At 40.5% G+C, this 23,677-nt stretch overlaps 2 protein-coding genes and 1 pseudogene across 3 annotated transcripts; 1 reads left to right on the top strand and 2 right to left on the bottom strand.

The window, feature by feature from the left end:
- The first annotated feature begins 5,610 nt into the window (after positions 1-5,610).
- Positions 5,611-10,093, top strand: LOC136697631 (phospholipase A2 inhibitor CNF-like). 2 transcript variants are annotated; one of them, XM_066672844.1, is made up of 7 exons: positions 5,611-5,631; positions 6,078-6,146; positions 6,904-7,017; positions 7,506-7,649; positions 8,114-8,218; positions 8,711-8,856; positions 9,900-10,093. In XM_066672844.1, the coding sequence occupies exons 2-7, from the start codon at positions 6,098-6,100 to the stop codon at positions 9,915-9,917; spliced, it is 576 nt and encodes a 191-aa protein (XP_066528941.1). In that variant the 5' UTR covers positions 5,611-5,631; positions 6,078-6,097; the 3' UTR covers positions 9,918-10,093. The 2 variants fall into 2 exon arrangements, with proteins under 2 accessions (XP_066528941.1, XP_066528940.1); XM_066672843.1 differs by lacking the exon at positions 5,611-5,631 and adding an exon at positions 5,678-5,728.
- A 1,831-nt stretch (positions 10,094-11,924) lies between these two features.
- LOC136696422 (epidermal differentiation-specific protein-like) lies at positions 11,925-12,771 on the bottom strand (annotated as a pseudogene).
- Positions 12,772-21,704: 8,933 nt separating this feature from the next.
- LOC136697615 (epidermal differentiation-specific protein-like) lies at positions 21,705-22,709 on the bottom strand. The gene has a single exon (XM_066672829.1). It carries the CDS (start codon positions 22,707-22,709, stop codon positions 21,705-21,707), a length of 1,005 nt encoding a protein of 334 aa, XP_066528926.1.
- Positions 22,710-23,677: the final 968 nt, after the last annotated feature.

Raw genomic sequence — 23,677 nt, 5'->3', positions numbered from 1 at the left:
GGTCCACTCAGCAAACCACTCTCTACTGAACTGTTAAAAAATGTGTTAAAATAACTTTTAAAAAAAAAATTAGAAAACTTTCTGCATGGAACTTTTTTGAGTTATGTGTATGTACTCTCACTAGCACTTAGCTGTTTAGTTAGCTTGATTCTGTGATATCCAACCTGAATGGACAAGAGGACAAGAACAAGAGACAATATGGAGAATTTAAATAAAAACTGAATGCAACAGGGTGCAGATTAAACCTAATATTGCCTTTGCACTATTTTGAATTAAATATCTATAAATGTTGAAAGTGGGAAATGGTAATAGTTTTTATTATAACAACACATTAAAACACATAAGTTGGGATGTGGCAACAAAAGACTGGTAAGTTCATATAATATTCGTTTGCTCATTCATTTATTCATTCATTGTCTGTAACCCTTATCCAGTTCAGGGTGGTTGTGGGTCCGGAGTCTACATGGAATCATTGGGCATAAGGCAGGAACACACCCTGGAGGGTGCGCCAGTCTTTAAAATGGCAACACACACTCACACATTCACTCACACATTTTCCCGAAATTACAATCATAGGAGCACCCTGTATGTACCCCTGGGTTACCCACGCAAAGTTTGTCAACAAACATAAAAATAAAAGAGCTTCGAGCGTTTGCATACTTACAATCAGTTTAGATCAAAGTTCCTCGAATAGTTGCTATGGATCCATACTTAAATGTGTCTGGACCTCATTAGCTCTCAAGAAGTTATGGGAAAGGAATATGTATCAGTTAATGGAATTAATGGAGAATGAAGATATGTAGAAACAATGTCAGGATATGACTTAAATACCCTCCAGATTGTATAGGTTTAAAGAACACATTTAAATTGAATCATTAATGGGTTTCACAAATTGGAGAGTGGGAAGATGAGAACTCGTACAAGATATGGATAAATATTTATGCAGGAGTCAAAATTATGTGTGTGAGTATGTGTATGTCATATATGTTATACATCGATATATAGAAGGTGTATAAGTGTGTGTGTGCATAAATATATATGTATACATAGTGATTTTTTTTTACCAGAATATATGTAAATTTGAAATGAGGATATAAGGAAAGTGAATTTTTAATAACCCGACTGTTTTGTTTGCAGTGAAGGGAGGAAGGGAGAATGTTGGGAAAGCTGGTTAAAATCTGAACTATTATTGTTATTACAATTGTTGTTGTTACTATTATTATTATTGTGGTTATTATTATTATTATTATTATTATTATTATTATTATTATTATTATTATTATTATTATTATTGTATGTGGCATGTTTTTAAGTGTTCTTTAAAAAAAAAAAACTTACTTAAAAATGTCTTAGAAATAGTCATATTTAAAATTGTAATTAATTCACTATAATGCTTAAATATGGGGGAAAGCATTTTAATGCTTATTTGGTTATCTGAAGTTTAATCAGACCTCTGAATTAGACGATCTCAGTTCACTCTATCAGAACAATTTGAATCCAGTGACCCTGGATTAAGGTTTTTAGACAGTCTGCAAGTTGCTTTAAAAATAAATCATTTTCCATAGTAGTGAAATAGCTCCATCATTTAAAAATATGCCAGGATTGTCCAATTTTATGTCAGGATAATGTACAATAAACCTCTCAAAACTGAGTACAAAGCTAGCCATGACACGCTCCACACTCCTCAGATGTCCCAGGTCATTTCCATCACAGTGGACACATTTTGACTCTTAAGACACTCTTAAGACAAAGGCATGCATGCTACAGTTATGTAAATGACTGGCTAATTCACTGCAGGTGTTTTTGTTCTTGTTCTGAGGTATCCTATGAAACACCAGTCTACACGGGTAGTGTCCACAAGTTTAGTGAGGTCCTTCCAGCAGATCACTCTCTACTGATCTCCAACCTCACTGTGGATGATCAGATATGCTTGAAGAATAATTAAAGGGTTGAACAAGTGTACTTCAGATCAGTAAAACTCCCTAAACTCTAGAACTGCAGCCCTCCAAGACCATAAATTGTATAAAATGTATACAGCTTACACCGGTTTATGATTAAAATGACATATTTCATTATTTGTTACAAATATTAATGTTTCATACCCACAATTTTGACTAGAGTTTTCACATAATGACTGTTGAGACGAAACGGCAAAAAAGACTGATGAGGCAATAACAACCACAGCAAGATATTGAGATTTACATCACAATGAATGCTAACCACTGGCTCATAAGGAAAGAAGTATCTGCTCTTTTAAAGATTTACTATTTTTTTGTAGAAATTTTGATTCTGTTGTGTGATCTGTTTTAACATATGTGTAGTAGAAAAATTGTTTCTTTTTCTAGCTCCAAAGTTTTGTTTGAGTAACTACATACATGTAAAATCCAGATCCAAAAATGTATTGGAATGTGCAAACATGAAATCACATATAGAAATGATTGTTCATTTTTTTGATAGATATTTGAGATTTCAAGTGTAACAGTACAAATAAGCGCACACAGGTCCACTTCTGTTATTTGCAACTTCCATTTGCAGCTTTGGACTTCTGACTCTGCAAGTGTCATCGTACAAATCTGCAAACACAGCTCCACTTCTGTTAGTGTGAAGCTCTTTTTGCAACTGAAAATTAATGACTCTGTTTTTATGCTTGAGATAACAAGTCAGTTAGCCTGCTGCTCACTCGCTAAGAAATGTTGGATTCTGCCTACTGAGTAATCAATCAGGGATGGTTTGTGGGCCTGGATTACACATGTAGTAGTTGGTCATTCACAACTGCAAATGTCAGTACATTTGTTAATTAAAGTTTCTGACTCATAGTTTGTCTATTAGTGCTTTTCCACTGCATGTTATCTACTCTGCTTGACTCTAGTGGACTCTACTCCTTTTTGGTCCATGGTTCTTAGTTGGTTTTTCACTCACTGCCCCCACTTCCCCTAAATGTAGCCAATGATATTTTAAAGCATGTTCTCTAATGGGATCCGCAGTATTTGGAAATCATAATGGTGGCAGGAAGATTAAGTGTAGTTTACTCATATTTGACGATTGTTGTTGTTGTTGTTTGGGACTGAACACAGGTCCGTCATCAGTTCAGACAGATCAGTAGAGTTTGTTCCTTCCTTGCTGCAGTGCCCAGCTCTCGCTGGATTCTTTCATCGGCCACCAGTCCAAGGAGCATTTGAACCTTTTCAAAAGACCACGATGTTATTTTACAAGCTGCCGTCGTAAGTCAGATAAAAACAAACATGATCTCTGCTGCAGATGGAGATTTTACAGATGGAGAGTTGGTGCTGGTCGTCTGTGTTGCGTGGCGTAGAGTGACGACTCTCTCTGGACAATCAGCCCTATGCAAGGTTTACACACCACAATTTAGTCCCTACTCGAATCGCTCTGAATCACAAGAGAACACGGATTAATGAGGTAGAGTAGGTGCTATGCAGTGGAGAATAGGAAATACCAGTGTCATTATACCAGATGCCATTAAAAGTACAGTGAATGTGTGTGTGTGAGAAAGAGCTCAATGTGGAGAGTCATTTTTACAAGCAGAATTATTTGTGATTTTTAGCAACATGCTTTTTATTATTGTTTATAAAGTGAAATTCATGAGACAAGGAATCAAATTGCTTTCTAAATCATAAATGTGTTTCTGTTCGATGGCCAGGATTTCACCTTAAGAATCTGAATAATCCCTGCATCTCCAGATGTTTGACTCATAGTTGACATTTCCAGTGTCACACTATCTTTTTTTCATAAATTAAGATTTAGTCAGAATTTCCTATTTAGTGATTCTGTGAAGAAAGATCTCAGAAATCTGACTTTGAGGTCCTTCTTCACAATGTGGGTTTGGTAGGCTCCACATCCACTCATTAATATGCAAATGAACTGAACAAGAGATTATTATTTATTGTGCTCACTGTTATTTAGAGTATAAGGAAAATACTGTTGTTGTCTATATATAACCACAAAGCTGTAATGTGAGGGGGGAGCACCTCTCCAGTCCTGGGGCTGGTGTACATCACATTTTGATGATATACCTACTCAGGTACACTAGAGGCAGGTCAAAGGGTAATTTCCATGATCAGTACATGCATCTGAGTAAGGAACTTTTAAACTGTGATAGACAACACATTTTTCAGGCTTGAGCTGTAATGTGAGGATCGCCCCCTGCTGGTGAACTTGCGTTGTTGATAAAACTAGTGGAGTGTTTCAAAAAGGCACTTTATTAAACAGGAAAACAGAAGAAAGATAAGCATTCAAGATGCAGATTTTTTTTTTTTTTGAATAATTTGAATAAAAGTAGTTTGTTTCCCAGTAACTTTTTTTCTTTCCCAAAATGGATAAGAATTGATGTAAATGTACATTGATTAAGTGCACACACAGAAACACACACACACACATTTTATTTTTTTCTGCCACTCTTAACACTAGATATTTATTTCAGTGTTTTTGGTGCCAGTTGTTCTTACAGTTCATCAAATAAATTCAATTCAATCAGAGAGAGGGGGTGAATCTGATAGATGCAATGTGAGTGGCTGAGAGGTGTTCTGCCAAACTTTACGTTACACTGCACTACAACAGACTTATTTCTCTGTCTGTGTTCTAAAGGTGGTGCAAACGTAGGATACACTATGAGTACTTTGGACTGTTGTCTATTTCAACTCATGAAAATAGTAAACAATAAAATGAATCTCTTTGATCCATTCAAATATCCATATGAATATGCATGCAATATTTTTCTTATATTCTGTTTTTAATGATATTTTCTGACTCTTTATTAATTTATTATTCATATATGTATTTTGCTTATGACAAATCAAGTCATCTGGAAACTATTAAGTAGAGTTCACCACCCAAGCCTCAAACCACTTGTCCAGTCTCAAAATGGTTTATTGACTTGTGCCACCACTGCTTGCACATTTTGGTTTTAGGGTTTTCACAAGTGAGTTGCACCACAAACGTACAGGAAACCATTTCAGTTTTGGAGAAAAGCCCTGCAAACTTACAACAGTCTTAACAAATTACATTGACAATCTCAGTAAAAGTTATCGGAAACTATGGGTTGATGAAGAGGGATGTCATGTGTGGAGTGAAAATAATTTGCTTCAGTTACGGTTGTATAGTTCACAGTCGACACCACACTTATTTTCATCCTGCATTTAAAAACATGTATCTCCATGTGTGTGGATGTTTTGTACTGTTTTTCTACATCAATGGAACTCAGCAGCTGTCTTTCACACTGTGAAAATTACACGACAAATGGCCCTATAGAAACACTCCAAAATTACTCTGAATAAAATCCTTTGAACTTGACATCCATTGAAAGTAAAGAAGGTTTTATTTCTTTCTCCTGTAAAGTTAATATTTTTGGAGATGCATGTTTTTAATGGAAGAGCGATGATATGTTTTGATCATTTTCTGAGAGAAAAGACATGGACACAAATGTATTAAACATTAAAGTTGGCCAAGTGTTGAGGCAAATTACTGCTTCTGTAAATAAACGTTGGTCACTGAGTTTGGAAGAAAGATTTCATACAATAGTGTGCACCCTGATAAGGAAGAAGGCACCTATTATCACTTAGAAATTCAGCAGTGAGTTTGATTTGGCTGGGTGGGGAGGAGGCGTGGTCTGTGCAGGTATGTGCATATAGCTGTAATTAAAAATACCAGTTTTTAGCTTAATCACTGTTTGTCCTAGAGTTACTGGACAAAGAGGATTTGTGAGCTAAGGCTGGTGAGTTGATAACATTTCTTTCACCTGAAAAAAAATAGGAAAGGAATAATTACAACAAAGGAATTAAAAAAGAGCGATGAATCTTGGTTAATTGCCTGCACCTCATGTGGCAGAGGACTGTTTGTTGGTTTCAAATAATTTTACACAAATTAATTAATTCATAACTTAAAAGAACTGATGCTGTATTCAATTTTCCTTTTTTTATTTGATTAATTTATTTGTTACTTTTGTGTGTGTGTGTGTGTGTGTCTGTGTGTGTGTGGGGGGGTGAGTGTGGAAAGGAGGAGGTTTTCAAAGCCACCTAGTTCAGGGGGAATATCAAACACATTTCTGTTTTTCATTGTTTTAGCTTTCTGAATTCATCCTGCGATGGAAGTGAAATCTGCTCTGCTTCTCATCACTTTGAGCTTCACCAGAGGTACAGAGAAATATTTATAACTATATTTAAATACATTCATAAAGACTTGACATCATTTCACAGCCCCAGCTACATTTTATTATTACTATTTTTGGGGCATGGCAGCAATGGCCTGGCCGTGCAGGGACAAAGAGATGGACACCATTGAGGTAAATCATTACATTTGAAAGTTAAGAAAAGATAAGATTAGAGTCAGGTGTTGGGTCATGGATGTGGTTAGGGTTAGGATTAGAGTCAGGGTTAATGTTAGGGTTAGGATTAGAATGAATTGTGTGTGTGTGTGTGTGTATGTATTAATTGTGGTTATTTACTGTTGAATATCATAGAGAACTAAACCATTCTTCTTGTTTTAATAGCAACATTTTCTTTTTGGATTCATAGTTCATAGATAATTATCTTTAAATAAACACATTCTATGGAAATGAAAATCCTTTTCATAAGAAGGAAAAGACAATCTGGACAATCAGCGTACCATGTTTTGTGGTTTTCCTTTGGCCCATTCCTTCTGAAGCATGCACAGAGTGTAAAGATCAGCTGGGGTTTACAGACTCTGGCCAAATGTCAGATTTAGTTCCATTAGTACTCTTAAGTAGGTCTAGGACCAGTGGAGGACCTTCTCAGGCACTCTCTTCTTCTCTTTCAGAATCATTTTTGTTTAAAACAAAAAGCTAGAGCTCCAAATTTAGAGGTGTGGACTCATCCAGAAGCAGGCATGTAAAAACAATGCTTTGGAAAATAACTGCTCATTGTCCTCTAGGTTTCGCCCTGAGATGCCATCAATGTCAACTATTCACTCCTGAGACCTGTAGACCAGAGTGGAGTGTGACCTGCCAAGACGTGTGTAGCAGCATCACTGTCACCATAAGCATGGGTAAGACTAAAATCTGGAGATGATGGACACTGTAACATTGTTTCAAATATGATCTATATATGATCACTCCTCCCTCATTGGTCCACCTTGTAGATGTAAAGTCAGAGACAGTAGCTCATCTGTCGCTGCACAGTGTGTGTCGGTCGTCCTCTAGTCCTTCATCAGTGACACAGGACGCTTTCGGCTGGATGTTTTTGGTCGGTGGACTGTTCTCAGTCCAGCAGTGATACTGAGGGGTTTAAAAACTCCAGCAGCACTGCTTTGTCTGATGCACTCACACCAGCACAACACACACTAACACACCACCACCACGTCAGTGTCACTGCAGCGCTGAGAATGATCCACCACCACATCACACCTGCTCTGTGGGGGTCCTGTTTGAGTCATACCACAGTTAGATGCAGAGTGAGTGGCTGAGAGGTGTTCTGCCAAACTTTACGTTACACTGCACTACAACAGACTAATTTCTCTGTCTGTGTGTTCTGAAGGTGGTGCAAATGTGGAATACACTATGAGTACTTGCACGCCCTCAATGTTCTGTGTTAATGGCAGCATTAACATAGGCCCCCTGCAAGGGACCATCAGCACCAAATGCTGCCAGACCGATCTCTGTAACACCCAATTAGCACCAGGTAAGAGCAGCAACTTTTTTTCAAATGGCATTCAATGTTTTCATGTCATAAGGAACAAATCCAAGCTCTGTTTCTTTATCTGTTTTTGCTTGGTTCTCTTTCTTCTCCCTTCTTTTTCACGTTTTTACTCTTTTTACTCTAGTGCAGTGCGCTTATTTCTCCGTGCTTGTTGTGTCTGTTTTGCTCCGTTTAACCTTGTCTTTACGCTCTCACATAAACACTGGTCCAGCACTGTGATTGGACAGACTCAGACGAGTGGGCTGGGCCATTCTAACGTCTCTGCACTTGACTTGATCAGAAATGTGGCAGAACCATGTTATTTGACTTAAGCAGCACACAGAAAACTGACTGTGGGGAGGTGAAGGGGTCTTGTTTCACAGTGTATGGGTTGGTAAATTCCAGAATATTTATTATTATGAATAGAAACGGAACAAGTCATTCTTTTACATTATGTCTCCTTTAAGCTTTACCAAAGCAGCCCGCCAATGGGAAGAAGTGTTGCGCCAACAACAAATGCTCAGAAACTGTGAATTGTGTAGGAGATGAAGATCGCTGCATCAGTGGATCAGGTGAAACACACACACACAGACACACACACTTTTCACACTCAGTATTATATTTACAATATTGATTTATGTATATTATATATACAATATTTTTCTGTGGCTTGCAATTTCTTGACATCAGGAACACCACAGTGGTGTTGTAATAGGAGGTTTCATCTCTCATTGCTCACTAGCAGCTCAACACACAGCCACAAACTTTCACACAAAGAGAGCCCAGAACAAGAGTAATTATACAAGAGTCAAAACAGTAAGTTTGACTAATGTAAAAACTGATTTATTGTCCCCAAGTTCTTAGATAAATAATCACATCAGAAACTAATCTAAATCTAAAAAAAAAAAAAACACAACAACCCCAATATTCATGAAACATGTAGAAACATATGCAAAAATGGAAGGTTATTGACACAAATATCCACCTTTAATTTGGTTGACTTGGATAATTGTATTTTATAAATTGTCTCTCTCTCACTCATTCTCTCCCTCTCTCTCTCTCAGTTTCCTATGTGGTTAAAACTTCAGTGAATGGGTGTGCGAGCAAGAGCTTTTGCGATGGACTCTTGTCCATTACAGATTTCTATAACATAACCAAGGATGTGAAGTGCTGCGAGGGGAATCTGTGCAACAGCGCTAAAGGGGTTAATGTGAGTCTCGTCATCATGGTGTGCTCTCTGCTCTCCTCAGTGCTTTTCCTCTGAATAAGTATATGTCACTCACCCAGTCACTCACACACCGGTATTTACAGTTTGACACACTCACCTGGTCACACACACCTGTATTTACAGTTTCACACACTCACCTGGTCACACACACTTGTATTTACAGTTTCACACACCCAGCCTCTCACTCACACACCTGTATTTACAGTTTCATCTCTCACCTGGTCACTCACACACCTGTATTTACAGTTTCACACACTCACCTGGTCACTCACACACCTGTATTTACAGTTTCACACACCCACCTGGTCACACACTCTTGTATTTACAGTTTCACAAACTCACCTGGTCACACACACCTGTATTTACAGTTTCACACACTCACCTGGTCACACACACCTGTATTTACAGTTTGACACACTCACCTGGTCACACACACTTGTATTTACAGTTTCACACACCCAGCCTCTCACTCACACACCTGTATTTACAGTTTCACCTCTCACCTGGTCACTCACACACCTGTATTTACAGTTTCACACACTCACCTGGTCACTAACACACCTGTATTTACAGTTTCAAACACTCACCTGGTCACTCACACACCTGTATTTACAGTTTCACACACTCACCTGGTCACACACTCTTGTATTTACAGTTTCACACACTCACCTGGTCACACACACCTGTATTTACAGTTACACACACTCACCCTCTCACTCATACACCTGTATTTATAGTTTCACACATTCACCCTCTCACTCACACACCTGTATTTACAGTTACACACACTCACCTGGTCACTCATACACCTGTATTTACAGTTACACACACTCACCTGGTCACTCATACACCTGTATTTACAGTTACACACACTCACCTGGTCACTCACACACCTGTATTTGCAGTTTCAAACAAGTTCTGTAAATTGTTGTGAAACACAACTGAACCCTGCAAGAACGGCAATAAAATCTGTGCAAATATGACAACACTGATCCTGCTGTAATCTTCATCTTCTTCTTTTTCAGGGTGGTGGTCTGTTGTAATCCTAGTCTCTAAAAGAATCCTGATCACAGCCTCAGCTGACCCTGTATTAAACTCTGAGAGATGCTAATGCGTTACAAAAAAAAAAAAAAAAAACAACACACTGATCAGCAATAATATTAAATTCACTGTCTTGTTTCTACAAACCCTTCCTGAAAAGTTGTGTCACTTTCTAAAAATGCAATAAAAACTAAAAACTGGAGTTTGTTAAATTTCTTGACTTTTTTAACTGATAATATTGCAAAGGAAACTTTTGTGAAGTGTTTCATTGAGAAACCTAATGGTATTTTGTGAATATGAAAAACAGCAGCATGTGGCACATTTAACACCCATTTTAACATTTAGCAAAAATGTCATAGGAGCAACACTGTTCTGGAGGTCATCAGCGTTTAACCTTCAGCACTTTAACTGGTGACAACTGAGGTCATCAGCGTTGGGGCATGCACCAAAGGTTCTGGATGGTTTCAAAATTGGAAATCTATTGCATTGGACCCTTGTGGTCATAGCTGGTACAGCATGTTCATACTTGGAAGCTGGCCTTCAGATATTCATTCATTCATTCAATGATTGTAACCCTTATCCAGTTCAGGGTCGTGGTGGGTCCAAAGCCTACCTGGAATCATTGGGCACAGGGTATGAATACAACCTGGAAGGGGCACCAGTCCTGTGACACTACCTGCTGCACCACCGTACCACCTCCTCAGCTATCCCCCCTTTTTATTTCCTAAAGCCTGGGGGTGTAAGAGACAGAAAGTATTTAGCACCTAATGCCTCACTTTTTACTCTCCTGTTTCAGTGAGGCCTGTATTGGTAACCAGTTAAAATATTTTTTTACCCTTTTGTCTCACCTTACCAGTATGAAGAAAAAGTTTAAGTTGTTGGTGCTTAAAATATTTTTTCAACTGCTTTTGGCGTGAATAACTAATAGGCAGAAAAAGAATGGGGAACATTTTAGTCTCCAGAACATACCCTCATCTTTTATGTTATTTTATCATCCCCCTTAGGGCTCATGTAGTTTAGCTTTTCTGTGCAAGAATGGGTCATGGTTTGTAAGGGTTGGCTCTGGTGATGCTCCTGCCTTGGCCAATAGGGGAGCCCATTTTTTTCTATCCTTTTTTCTATTTGTTTTCCTACTAATTTTATAATTTATTTATGAACAGCGTAATTCTGCTTATTTAATAAAACTGTATTAGTTATTTAATCATTTAAATCCATCAGTCAGACTGGTGACCATAAAAATCAAGTTAATTCCAGTATTAAGTCTCCAGTAATAATACTGAAATAAAATCGCTCAAATGTTCAGTGTAACAGATTAAGTGTAAATTATCATATGACTAGAGCTCATATTTTATGTTTCAATATTTATGATACTATGAGTCCTGCTCCGGGTGACTTTCTGTGAGGAGTGTGGTGTGTTCTCCCTGTGTCTGTGTGGGTTTCCTCCGGGTGACTGTCTGTGAGGAGTGTGGTGTGTTCTCCCTGTGTCTGCGTGGGTTTCTTCCAGGTGACTGTCTGTGAGGAATGTGGTGTGTTCTCTCTGTGTCTGCTTGGGTTTCCTCCCATGCTCCAAAAACACATGTTTGTAGGTGGATTTGCGACTCAAATGTGTCCATAGTTGTGAGTGAATGTGTGTCGCCCTGTGAAGGACTGGCGCCCCCTTCAGGGTGTGTTCCTGCTTTGCACCCAGTGGTTCTGGGTAGGCTCTAAACCCACCGCCGCCCTGAACTGGATAAGTGTTACAGACAATGAACGAGTGAATGAATGAATGATGATAATATGATAATCAAAGGTGATCATTGGCCCAGAATGGACTGCCAACCCTGATAATGGTTCATCCAAAATGACAGAAGACATTTTTTTGTATGTTACTATTTTATTAAATTTTAATATTTGAAAAAAAAAAAACATAATTTCTTGTTCAGCTGGGGCTATTTAGAGACATTTGGGAATCTTAACATTACAGGTTGTTTTCAGATTTCAGTGCTGGATGTCCTGAAGCACCCGGGTCCTTACGGGTCCCCTGAAAACAAAAAGAAAAACAAGATTTCTGAAAAGTACGTTAGATATTAGCATTACTCATTATTGGTCATAATCCATCTGATCATATCTCTACACCCACAAAATTCATAATTTGTCATAATTATCTTATTTTAGGGGGTGTAGCATGGATTCAGTAAACCACCTTCTGTGTGCTTATACAAGGGTATGGTGGTTGTCAACGAAATGTGCAGACAACTATACAACTGAAAGAATATGTGTCTTACCAGCTGCTGCTCTAGAATTTCCCTCCTTGTACTCAGCGGTGATAGAGTTGCTGGCCTGGCACCTGTAGTCCCCAAGTTCCACTGAGCTCTGGGTCCCACTCTGGATGGTCATCTTGACCGAGACCTTCACTTCCACTTCCTTCCTCAGCTCGTTTACGGTGAGTTTGGTGTGGGGAGGGATTTTGGTCGGCAGGGTTATGAGGAGACTCTTATTTTCAGTTCTGGTGTTACTGGTCCCCTTCTGAATGGTGAAGCTGTCACTCAGGAAGGAGTTGTGCTCTGCATTTACTAGACCTAGGTGTAAGTCAAATGATGTTCCCCAGTTGATCTGGGTGGAGTTACTGAAGTTGAAGGTGTCAGTGACAGAGCCTTTATACTCTGCAGACAGCTCAGTGGAGAAGTTTTGTTCGTGTTCTCCATGGTTCAAGCTTCAAATTGAGTTGAGGGTAAAAGATCTGGTCTGCATTTCCCTCTGGTCCTAGAGGATCTCAGTTTTAATGATTGCCTTCCCTGGCTTCAGAGGATGAATGTGAGACACTCTGTCATTCAACCAGCCTTAGTTAGCCACATCTCGAGAAGCCCTGGCCACCATCTGAACTCCTCCTCTCAGCCCTATATATACCCTGCAAATTCATGCCATTTCCACGTCGGACAAACTCGCCTCATTTAGTTCAGGAGATGGATCTTGACTGCTTCATGATGTCAGCTCGCTCCTCCGCGCTGGGTCATTCTTGATCCCCATATTCGGAGCCGTGTTTGGCTTTTATCAAGCCCACTGAGCCTCCTGTTTTAAACTTGCTCCGGCTAAACAGCTAACTGTAGTTATCAGAAGTTACGTACGGCCGTTGTCATGCCTGCAACCGCTTCGACTGTTCTATGCTCTGCTGTCTTACCCGCTCCGGATCGGTACTCTGTTCTCCTGCTTCTCCTCCCACTGCATTCGGCGTCCCGAGTGACCCCCCACATCTGCCTCCGATGCTGGTGCAGGGCTTCGAGCCTCCCCTTACCTTCATCTCTGGCTACACTGCTACGGGACTGCCTCGTGTTTTGGGGAACGCAAATCTACCGTCGTCACGGCTGCTGCTCCACAGCTACGAGCTCTACAGCATCTTGAGGCTCCCATTTCCTCCTCTCCGACAGAACAGCCTGGGCTTTCCAGTAACATGCTCTGAAACAATGGCGTCCCCTTTGTTCACTCAACTAAAGAAAGAAACCCATCTGCCGGTGTAAGGAGCCCCTGCGCAGCACTGTGATGTTGGCACAACCTTCTATTTCTGACTCAATGCCCCCTGCTGGAGCATTCTTCATCTTCCTGTTACCCTTCCTGGTTGTGTCTAAGCTGGAGACATTAGCCTCAATGTCTTATAATGTTGCTGTCTCACAGGTCATTGCCTTAGAGGGCTGTTTTGATAATATTATAATTATCTGAGCTGCATTGGCTTAGAATCTGCAATATTTATACACATCTCTAGGGCAGTAGTTTACCTACACTGCTTGCCAAGATGGTCCTATCTGAAATGTTGGAAAAGAAAGCAGGCAGCATGTTTAAGCCTCCATTCCAATTCGGCTCCTCTTTCCATCTGAACACTTCCTTGATTGACAGCATTGCACCCATTTAGACACAGCCCTCCAAGTTCGTTTCGTTCTCTCTTATGCTCTCTATGCATCATCCCACCAGCAGCACGGTGACTTAGTGGTTAGCATGTTCACCTCTCAGTGCTCGGATCCTGGGTTCAAGTCCCATCTGGGTGGAGTTTTCATGTTCTCCCCGTGTCTGCATGGGTTTCCTCCGGGGTCTCCGGTTTCCTCCCACAGTCCAAAAACATGGAGGGTAGGTGAATTGGCTTCTCTAATAAAGTGTGAGTGAATTATTGTGTGCCCAGATATAGATTGGCCCAGATATAGACTCCTATATATAGGCAGTCCTCCAGGTGGACAGTCATTCCTGGTCGAGAGTACACTGTGCGCGTTTGGTTGCCGCTTCTCACCAGTGTGTGTGTGGATTGAGTGTTCTGAGCATTCTGAGCAGTGTGGATTGTAAAGCGTCCTTGCGTATCTAGAAAGGCGCTATATAAGTGTAATTATAGATAGATCCTACCCCTCCCTTTATCATCCCACCCCTCCCTTTCTCTTCCTCTACATCTGTCTCTATGCATAATCCCACCCCTCCCTTTCTCTTCCTCTACATCTGTCTCTACGCATCATTCCACCCCTCCCTTTATCATCCCACCCCTTCCTTTCTCTAACTCTACAATCTACTCTACGCATCATCCCACCCCTCCCTTCATAATCCCACCTCTTCCCCCATTTCAGCCGCAGCTGCATGCCTCAGACCTTCCAGCCCACACCCCTCTATAGGTGCTGCAGTGGGCCTGTCTCCTGTCCAGCGCTCTGGGCACTCTATGCGGTCTTCTCACTGCATGGCTTCCTCATTGCTGATTCATTTTCTTTCCACCCCCCCACATTTCTTCATCCCACCCTCTACCTCTGCTGCTGCTCTATGCATCATACTTTCCAGCTCGCATCCCCTCTACAGGTTGCTGTTGCGGGCCTGCCTCCTGCCTGGTGCTCTGGGCATTCTACGCAGTCTCCTTGTTGCACAGCTTCCTCACCCTAGATTCGCTCTCATCCTATCATCTTATTCTCCCAGCCTTTACATCAGCAGCTTGCATACTTCATGGACGCTCATCCCAACCTCTTCAATTTGCGGCCGTGCCATACCCTTCCTCTAAAATTACAATTCTCATTTTTCTATTTAGGTGCTGCTGCAGACCCTCATCCTGACTCCTCTGCTGCACAATCTACAGCTTCTAGCTCCTGCTCTGTTTTCAGGTGCTTCGGTGGACCTCCTCCATCACCCAATTTTTGTTGCTGCACTACTCCGAGTCTCTGACTTTCCAGCTCATCGTCTTCCTGGGTGCCATTACGGGCCATGTCCTAATCCTCTCCTTTGCGGCTGTCCCGCACCCCACCTCTTCCTTTACAGCACACCCTCTCTCCTGATGTGGACCTTCATCCTAATCCCCTTCCCCTTGTGGTTTCGCTGCATCCTGCATCTTCCTTTACAGCCCTCCTCTCTCATGCCACAGACCTTCGTCCCAACCCAATAGCTTTAGGGCCACACCACCCGCCTCCAACTTCTCAGCTTGCACTCTCTACTCAGAAGCTGCTGTGGACACTCATCACTATGCCTTCCCCTCACAAACAAATGGCGCCATGCATCCACTGTACGGGTTGCACTCTCTCCTGCTGGATCTTACCTTCTGCTTCTGCTTGCAGCTAAGCTTCTCCTAGTGACTGCACCTCACACTGCCTCTTATGGTACTGTTCGTACTAATTCTTCCAGCAGCTGCGGGCTTTCAACCTGACCTATCGTCTTCGTGATCATGCTGCTCCGAGCCCCTAAGTTCCAGCTTATGCTCTCTTCTCAGGCGTGGCCTTGGACCAGCCCCCCTGCTCAGCACTCAGGCCCTTGACACCACCTCAAATTCTATTCACCCTCTCACATGCAGTCTTGTTGCTCTCAGCTTCTAACTTTTCAGCTCGTGCCAGTGAGGACCCTAATCTTTCATCTCTCTGCCAGCAACAGCACCTCACCCTGCCTCCTGTGGTACTGTTCACACTGATTCCTCCAAGCACTGTGGACCTTCAACCTGTCCTCTTATCTTCACAACCATGCTGCTATCTAGCCCCTAAGTTCCTGCTTATGCTCTCTCCCCAGGTTACATTGGACCAGCACTCAGGCACTTGACACCTGTTTTTCATCACCCTTTAGGCATCTTCGTTATCTTTGAGTCAACTTTCTACAAACCGGATTCCAACAAAGTTGGGACACTAAACAAATTGTGAATAAAAACTGAATGCAATGATGTGGAGATGGTCAATATGTCAATATTTTATACGTAATAGAACATAGATGACAGATCAAAAGTTTAATCTGAGTAAATGTAACATTTTAAAGGAAAAATATGTTGATTCAAAATTTCACAGTGTCAACAAATCCCAAAAAAAGTTGGGACAACTAGCAATAAGTGGCTGGAAAAAGGGAATTGAGCATATAACGAACAGCTGGAAGACCAGTTAACACTAATTAGGTCAATTAACAACATGATTAGGTATAAAAAGAGCTTCTCAGAGAGTCAATGTCTCTCTGAAGCCAAGATGGTAAGAGGATCACCAATTCCACCATTGTTGCCCAGAAAGATAGTGTAGCAATACCAGAATGGTGTTACCCAGCGTAAAATAGCAAAGACTTTTAAGTTACCATCATCAGCTGTGCATAACATCATCAAAAGATTCAGAGAATCTGGGACAATTGCTGTGCGTGAGGGTCAAGGCCGTAAAACTCTACTGGATGCTCGTGATCTCGGGGCCCTTAAACCTCACTGCACCTCAAACAGGAATGCCACTGTGAAGGAAATAACAGAATGGGCTCAGGAATACTTCCAGAACGCATTGTCAGTGAACACAATCCACCGTGCCATCTCCCGTTGCCAGCTAAAACTGTACAGTACAAAGAGGAAGCCATTTCTAAGCAAGCTCCACAAGCTCAGGCATTTGCACTGGGCCAGGGGTCTTTTAAAATGGAGTGTGGCAAAATGGAAGACTGTTCTTTATGGAACACTGGGATACCATGTCATCCGGACCAGAGAGGACAAGGATAAACCAAGTTGTTATCAACGCTCCGTTAAGAAGCCTGCATCACTGATGGTATGGGGTTGCATGAGTGCTTGTGGCATGGGCAGCTTGCATGTCTGGAAAGGCACCATTAATGCAGAGCACTATTTTCATGTTCTAGAACAACATATGCTCCCATCTAGACATCTCTTTCAGGGAAGACCCTGCATTTTTCAACAAGATAATGCCAGACCACATTCTGCATCACTCACAACATCATTGCTACGTAGAAGAAGGATCCGGGTACTGAAATGGCCAGCCTGCAGTCCAGATCTTTCACCTATAGAGAACCTTTGGCACATCATAAAGAGGAAGGTGCAACAAAGAAGGCCCAAGACTATTGAACAGTTAGAGGCCTGTATTAGACATGAATGGGAGAGCATTCCTATTTCTAAACTTGAGAAACTGGTCTCCTCTGTCCTCAGACGTCTGTTGAGTGTTGTAAGAAGAAGGGGGGATGCTACACAGTGGTAAAAAATGGCCTTGTCACAACTTTTTTGGGATTTGTTGATGGCATGAAATTTTGAAACATCATATTTTTCCCTTAAAATGATACATTCTCTCATTTTAAACTTTTGATCTGTGATTTGTGTTCTATTGAGAATAAAATATTAGATGTTGGCACCTCCTCATCATTGCATTCAGTTTTTATTCACAATTTGTTTAGTGTCCCAACTTTTTTGGAATCTGGTTTGTACATACAGAACCCTCATTTTGAACACACACAGAACACACAGACATTTACACACAGATACATGAGGCAGCTGTGGCCTAATGGGTTTTGGGATTGCAGGAACAGCATTGCCCTCTTCCCTCAATCCTCAAGGCTGATGTGCCATTGAGAAAGATACCAAACCCCTTGACCTTCTAAAGGGGGCACTTTAAAATACCTGACAATATCCTAACTTTGGTTTCTGAGTTTTACCCTCTGTGCAGAACACAACTTGGACAATGTCCACCCCACCCCTCCTGAGCTGTCAATGTCTTTTTTATAACCTCATTAACCCAGCCAGGTTTAATTCCCAGTGAATTCTCCAACTCCTCCCCTGCACTGGATTTAGCTTTTACCACTGACACAGCTGCAGTATCTTTAATCAGCCTGTACCCATCCACTGATTCATGAATTAGCCAAGATTATAAATCTTCCAACTCCCTCACCTCAGTTGTACACCACTGGTTCTTGGGATGCCTCTCTAACAGACACCAGTAAGATTTTGGAAACAGCTATATTCAGTCTCTTCCAAAATGATCTTGGGCAGAACATATTTAAAACCAATTTCCCCCACTTCCTCCAGGACATGAGAGTAATTTCTGTTGGAGAGTAATTCAGGACTGGTCATCTGCCTTACTGTAAGCATAGGCTTACCAAGTCTGTCCATTACCTATCCCTGCCATCTGATCCAACTCACCACCAGGTCAGTGATCAGTTGACTGTTCAGTCTATCTATACCTTAGTGTTTCAAAATATATGGCCTCAGGTCAGAAGACATGACCACAAAGTTAAACATTGACCTTTTACCAATATATCTGGTCCCAATACATTGAGCAATCTGTGTTATAACAAATTTGTTCATTAGAGACAAAACCATGACTAGCACTGAAGTCCAAGGCCATCACACCACCTGGGTTAAAATCAGGCAGGCAGTTCCTTCCAGTCACTCATCCACATGTTTTCCATTCATTGCCAATGTGAGTATGGATGTCCCAGAAAAACAATGAATGCTGAGAATGCTGAATACTCTGAGCTGCTGCTGGGTGCATATGCACACCCACACAACAGTCAAACCTTTCCTGTTTTCAAGCCGAAGCAGCTTGTGAGTATCACATCTATCTGTAGCCTCATACCCTCTGCAGCTCTTGAGTAGGAGAGCAACCATCCCCTGTTGAGGACTCTGGTTCCAGAGCTTACAAATTAACCCTGCACCAGCTTCAGTTCCTTCCCCTAGTGGTGTTACATTTTGATATTTTGTGTGGTTAGTCCACACAATTCTCCGACATTGGTTTTTAGATTGGCTGAATCTGGCTTGGTTACATGGACTGCCCAGCCACTAGACAATACACAATAGCACCTTCTCTAACCTTAGGCCTGGCTCCAGAAATAGATCCCAGTTATCATAGTTCAGACATGGTACATTGGATTGTGTACTTTATAAATGTGCTTCTTCAATATTGTTTGAGATGTTCTTCACTCCAGAACTATCCATCATGTGTTGTTGCTGGTTGGAGAGATCACCAAGATTTTGAAGGCATATATTAACATGAAGAAATATTGTGAATAAGCGCTGCAGCATACAAACTGCATACGGAAATGGGCATAGCTGGGTCAGGTGATGGATATTGGGCAATCACAGCCAATGATTTTTAACTTGGACCAGGACAAAGACTGGCAAATATAATAATTTCAGTGCAGTATTTGTTAACACAAGTGACCTACTGACATTTCCATCACCCTTTCACCCCTCCTCCAAACCACTTCTCCATGACTCAATCCCTCCATCATTCCACTGAGTAAATAACTGACAGAAATAAACAGAAGAAATGCTTTCATTCAACAAGTTAGACATTGTATTGGACCTCGGTTCAGACAGAATATATATAGTATATATATGGATATTCAGTCCAACGTGGGGAACTGGCTTGTTCTCAATTTTTCTATCACTAGATTAGAAACAGAAAACCAGGTATTGAAAGGTACACTGATCAATATTGTCCAATATTGACCATGGGCGGAGCCAATTTTTTTTCAAGCCTCTGAGAGAACAGAATTCATAAACTAATCAGTACATTCTATGTGCAAATTGTAATGGGTGCTGATTAATTTTAATTTTTGCTCCTTAATGAATAGTAGACATTGTCTGAGGTCCAATTTAAATCATATTGATAAATAATGGCATCAATTTGGCATAAAACCTGTATAACTAATCTTCAAACCTCCTTCTGTTATAGTTTGTTGGAGCAGAGTTCACAGTGAATGAAGGATGAAGGATCCTGAATAACACCAAATAAATGGGTCTTAGCACAGTAACTTTGCCATCTTTAACTTACAGTCAAATATATTCCATTAAAAATGTAAATCATTTTACACTTGTGAAATGTTATTTACTGTTTCTTAGTTTTATATTGTGATATAACATCTAAAGAGGCACTGAAATCTGACATTTCTCCTGTTTTAATGTGTGAGAATAAAACTCTTAAGGTTGCTTTTGCTGAGTCAGACACAAATCTTACAGGCCCCTGCCCCGTTAATGTTAACTGGAAAGTGATAAGTTTTTTCGAACATTAATATTACTAATCCAATTAGGGAATTTTCTTTTTTTGTTGTTGTTTAGGAAAATATATGACTGTAGAATGGGATAAATAAAAAAAGAAAATGTCTCTTTCATTTGTTTTCCAATTTAACACATGAAGACAGAAAAAAGAATGCAGTCAGTGTATATTTTTTCATTACAGTACATTATATTGACTGGGAAGTGAGGGCAGGTTTAAAGCACACTTTGCACTTCATTGGTCCGTCTGATCGATCACCTGTTTTTTAGCGGTTCTCTGCAGTTAAAATAAAAGTTGCTAGGATTGTGTTTTTCCAAATAAAATGGGATTTTAAATGAATTTAGTGAAATAAATTCTGAGGCCAGAGATTTTAGACAAAATTGGAAACTGGATTTCCTTCAGGAGGAATGTTACATTTATGTTAATCTCTAAATTGTAAAAAGATGTTGACATATATGAAAAATTCTAAGTAGTTAATGAAAATGTGATTATATTCACATGGTCTTCAGCTTTGAAACTGAACACATTGGTGTCATGTTAGTGCCTCACTGTACACAGCTAATATCCTCTGTGTTGCACTATGGTAATTAACTGCTGTTCCACACAGAAAGCCACAAGCATTGTGTAATTTCAGAGTATCCCTCTGATCCTTCATATGAGCTTCACATATGAAAAATCTTGTTAATTTAATTTACATTTTTTTCATATCCATTGTTTGTATTTTTCTATTTTGTATTCATATTATTTTTTGTAAATTGTTTTTTAATCACATTGTAGAACAAGGTTTGTTTTCCTTAACTCAATAATATTTATATCATTCAAAATAGAGAAATGGGGCATGTTCTGTTTTCCTGTTGCAGGCTTAAAAAAGGAAAACCAGTTAATAAAAGGTACATGGAACAATTTTAAACACTTATTGTCAGTTACAAGGCTCAAAAATTATTAATTTTATTAATTTACCTATGTAGTCCCTTCCAGGGTGTATTCCCACCTTGCGCCCCAAAGACACCAGGTAGGCTCTGGACCCACTGCAACCCTGAACTGGATAAGCGGTTACAGATAATGAATGAATGAATGAATTTACCTATGTATTTTTAGTAGTTTTAGAGTCTTTACTGGCTGAGAATGGACTGTAAACACTGATATATTTTTGTATGTAAAAGACGACAGGAAAGTGTAATTATTATCATTTATTTGTATTTTATTCGATTTAGGGCTTTTTCTTTATATATATATATATATATATATATATATATATATATATATATATATATATATATATATAAATAAATAGATATATAGATAGATATTGTAATTGATCCCCAATTGATCCCAAGAAAATTTAGCAAAAGCCAAAGATTATCACACATTTCTTGTCCTGTCTGGACAGAGAAGTTTAGGAATCTCAACAGCACATTAAATATTAACACAACTAAGAACTGGTCTTAAAGCAGTTTGAACACCCCCTCCCCCCAGGTCTAATGACATGTTCTGTTTTGTTTCCTCAAGGTGGGAGTCAGAGAAAAGAGTAGTACTCTATAAACCTGTAAAGGGATCTGCTCTGTCTTACCAGCTGCTGCTCTAGATCCTTTCCTCCTTGTACTCAGCGATGATAGAGTTGCCGGCCTGGCACCTGTACTCCCCTAACTCCACTGAGCTCTGGGACCCTCTCTGGATGGTCATCTTGATCGGGACTTTCACGTCCAGTTCCTTCCTCAGCACGTTGATGGTGAGTTTGGTGTGGGGAGGGATTTTGGTCGGCAGGGAGATTTGTATTTTCTTGCGCTCTGTCCTGGTGCTGCTGGTCCCGTTCTCCACAGTGAAAGTGTTACTCAGGGATAAGTTCCATTCTGCCTTTATTGGACTTATGTCTATGCTAAAGGACATTCCAGATTTGATCTCGGTGGAGTTTTTGAAGTTGAAGCGGTCAGTGAATGATACCTCATACTCTTTGGCCAGCTCAGTGGAGAAGCTTTGTTCGTGGTCTCCATGGTTCAAGCCGCATAAGGAGTCAATGGTGATGGATCTGGTCTGCCCTTTCTTCTGGCCCCAGAGGATCTCAGCTTTTATGGTGGCCTTTCCCGGATTAAGAGGACGAGCGTGAGACACTCTGCCATGGAACCAGCCATAGTTAGCCACATCTCGAGAAGCCCTGGCCACCATCTGAGCCCCTTTTCTGTTAGGGTGCTGATAGAGGACCCATGCTCCTCTCTGCACCTTGTGGCATGATGCCATGTCATTGAATAAGCCATAAGTAAGCTTGGTCTCAGTGGTGAGGACAAGGCTCCTGCCCTGGTAGTTTTCATGCTCATAAAGTGTGATCTGAGGGTTTGTCAGGTCCTCGGTCACTAACTCCAGGGAAGATGAAAGATCATTGCGCTCCAGGGAGGGATCATCTCCTTCTTCATAGACATACTGAGCCCCATTGTAGTTGATATGTTGATACACCACCCAGGGATTCCCAATCACCTTCAGAGAGGAGATGCAGTTGTTGAAGTTCTCCGCCACCAAGTTAGGGACAGAAGAAGTGAACTCCCTGCTGATGCCTTTGAAATTGCGATGCTCATAAACAATGATCTTACTCATGGTGTTGTCTCTGTAGTCAGTACTGATGGGGATGATACAGCAAGTCTGTGAAAAGTGAGCGGAACTCCTGCTTTAAAACACCTTGGTTTTTTTTTTTTTTTTTTTTTTTTTTTGCCATATTTCTAACTGAGGCAGTCCACAAGAGACAAGGTTTGAACAGGAGTGCACTCAGTGAAATGCAGGATGTCACTCAGTAATGTAGCCACTGCCTTTTAATTAACAGCATTTTTGAGATTCATGTTTTCTTCTGACAAATGTTAGTCATTCGTTACTGGACTATATTAAGTTATTAATAACTTTTTAGATACATGAAAACATATTGCATGCATCTGCATGTTCATGCTTCTTCAGGAAGGGAATACAAATGCCTCTTTGTGCCCAGTGAGAGAGGCTGGGTATAGGACAAAGGACCAAACTAATCTCTCTTTCTTTCTCTCCCCACATACATACATGCCTTCCCAGTGACAAAAATATAGAAATTTACCCACTACTTGACTTGATTTTCCAAGTTTGGTTGCAATTTAGTTTCCTTTTCCCTTCCTGGACATAGTCTGAAAAATCCAAAAGAAGGAATGCCCCACTTCCCTCTCTGAATCCCCATTCAGATCATGGTCAGAAGACAAAATTCAATTTAACTGGACTAAAAAGCGAATGTGTGAAAATGAGTCATGCATTTAAGATGGGGTACTGTCATAATTTGTGCCTTTGTTACTGTGTTTTGTAATGTTGTAATCAAATGCTCAGTTCTGTTTTTCCTTCCACGTGTTTTTGCAGCTCCATGTCTAGCCTCACCCTGCACCAGGAAGCCCTGAGTGTTTCCAAGTTTTTCCTGTCATTTTTCCTTATATAAGCCCTCTCAAGTTAAATCAGGTTGTTGTTACTTATTTTGGTGTGTTCATTGTGGCAATTTTCCTATGTGTTTTGTTCTGCTTGTTGTTATCCATTAGTGTGGTTGTTCCTATTAATAT

Source organism: Hoplias malabaricus, chromosome 5 (assembly GCF_029633855.1).
Source record: "Hoplias malabaricus isolate fHopMal1 chromosome 5, fHopMal1.hap1, whole genome shotgun sequence".
Lineage (NCBI taxonomy): Eukaryota > Metazoa > Chordata > Actinopteri > Characiformes > Erythrinidae > Hoplias > Hoplias malabaricus.
Note: the sequence above shows the minus strand (reverse complement) of the source record. Positions and strands in the feature narration are given on the sequence as shown.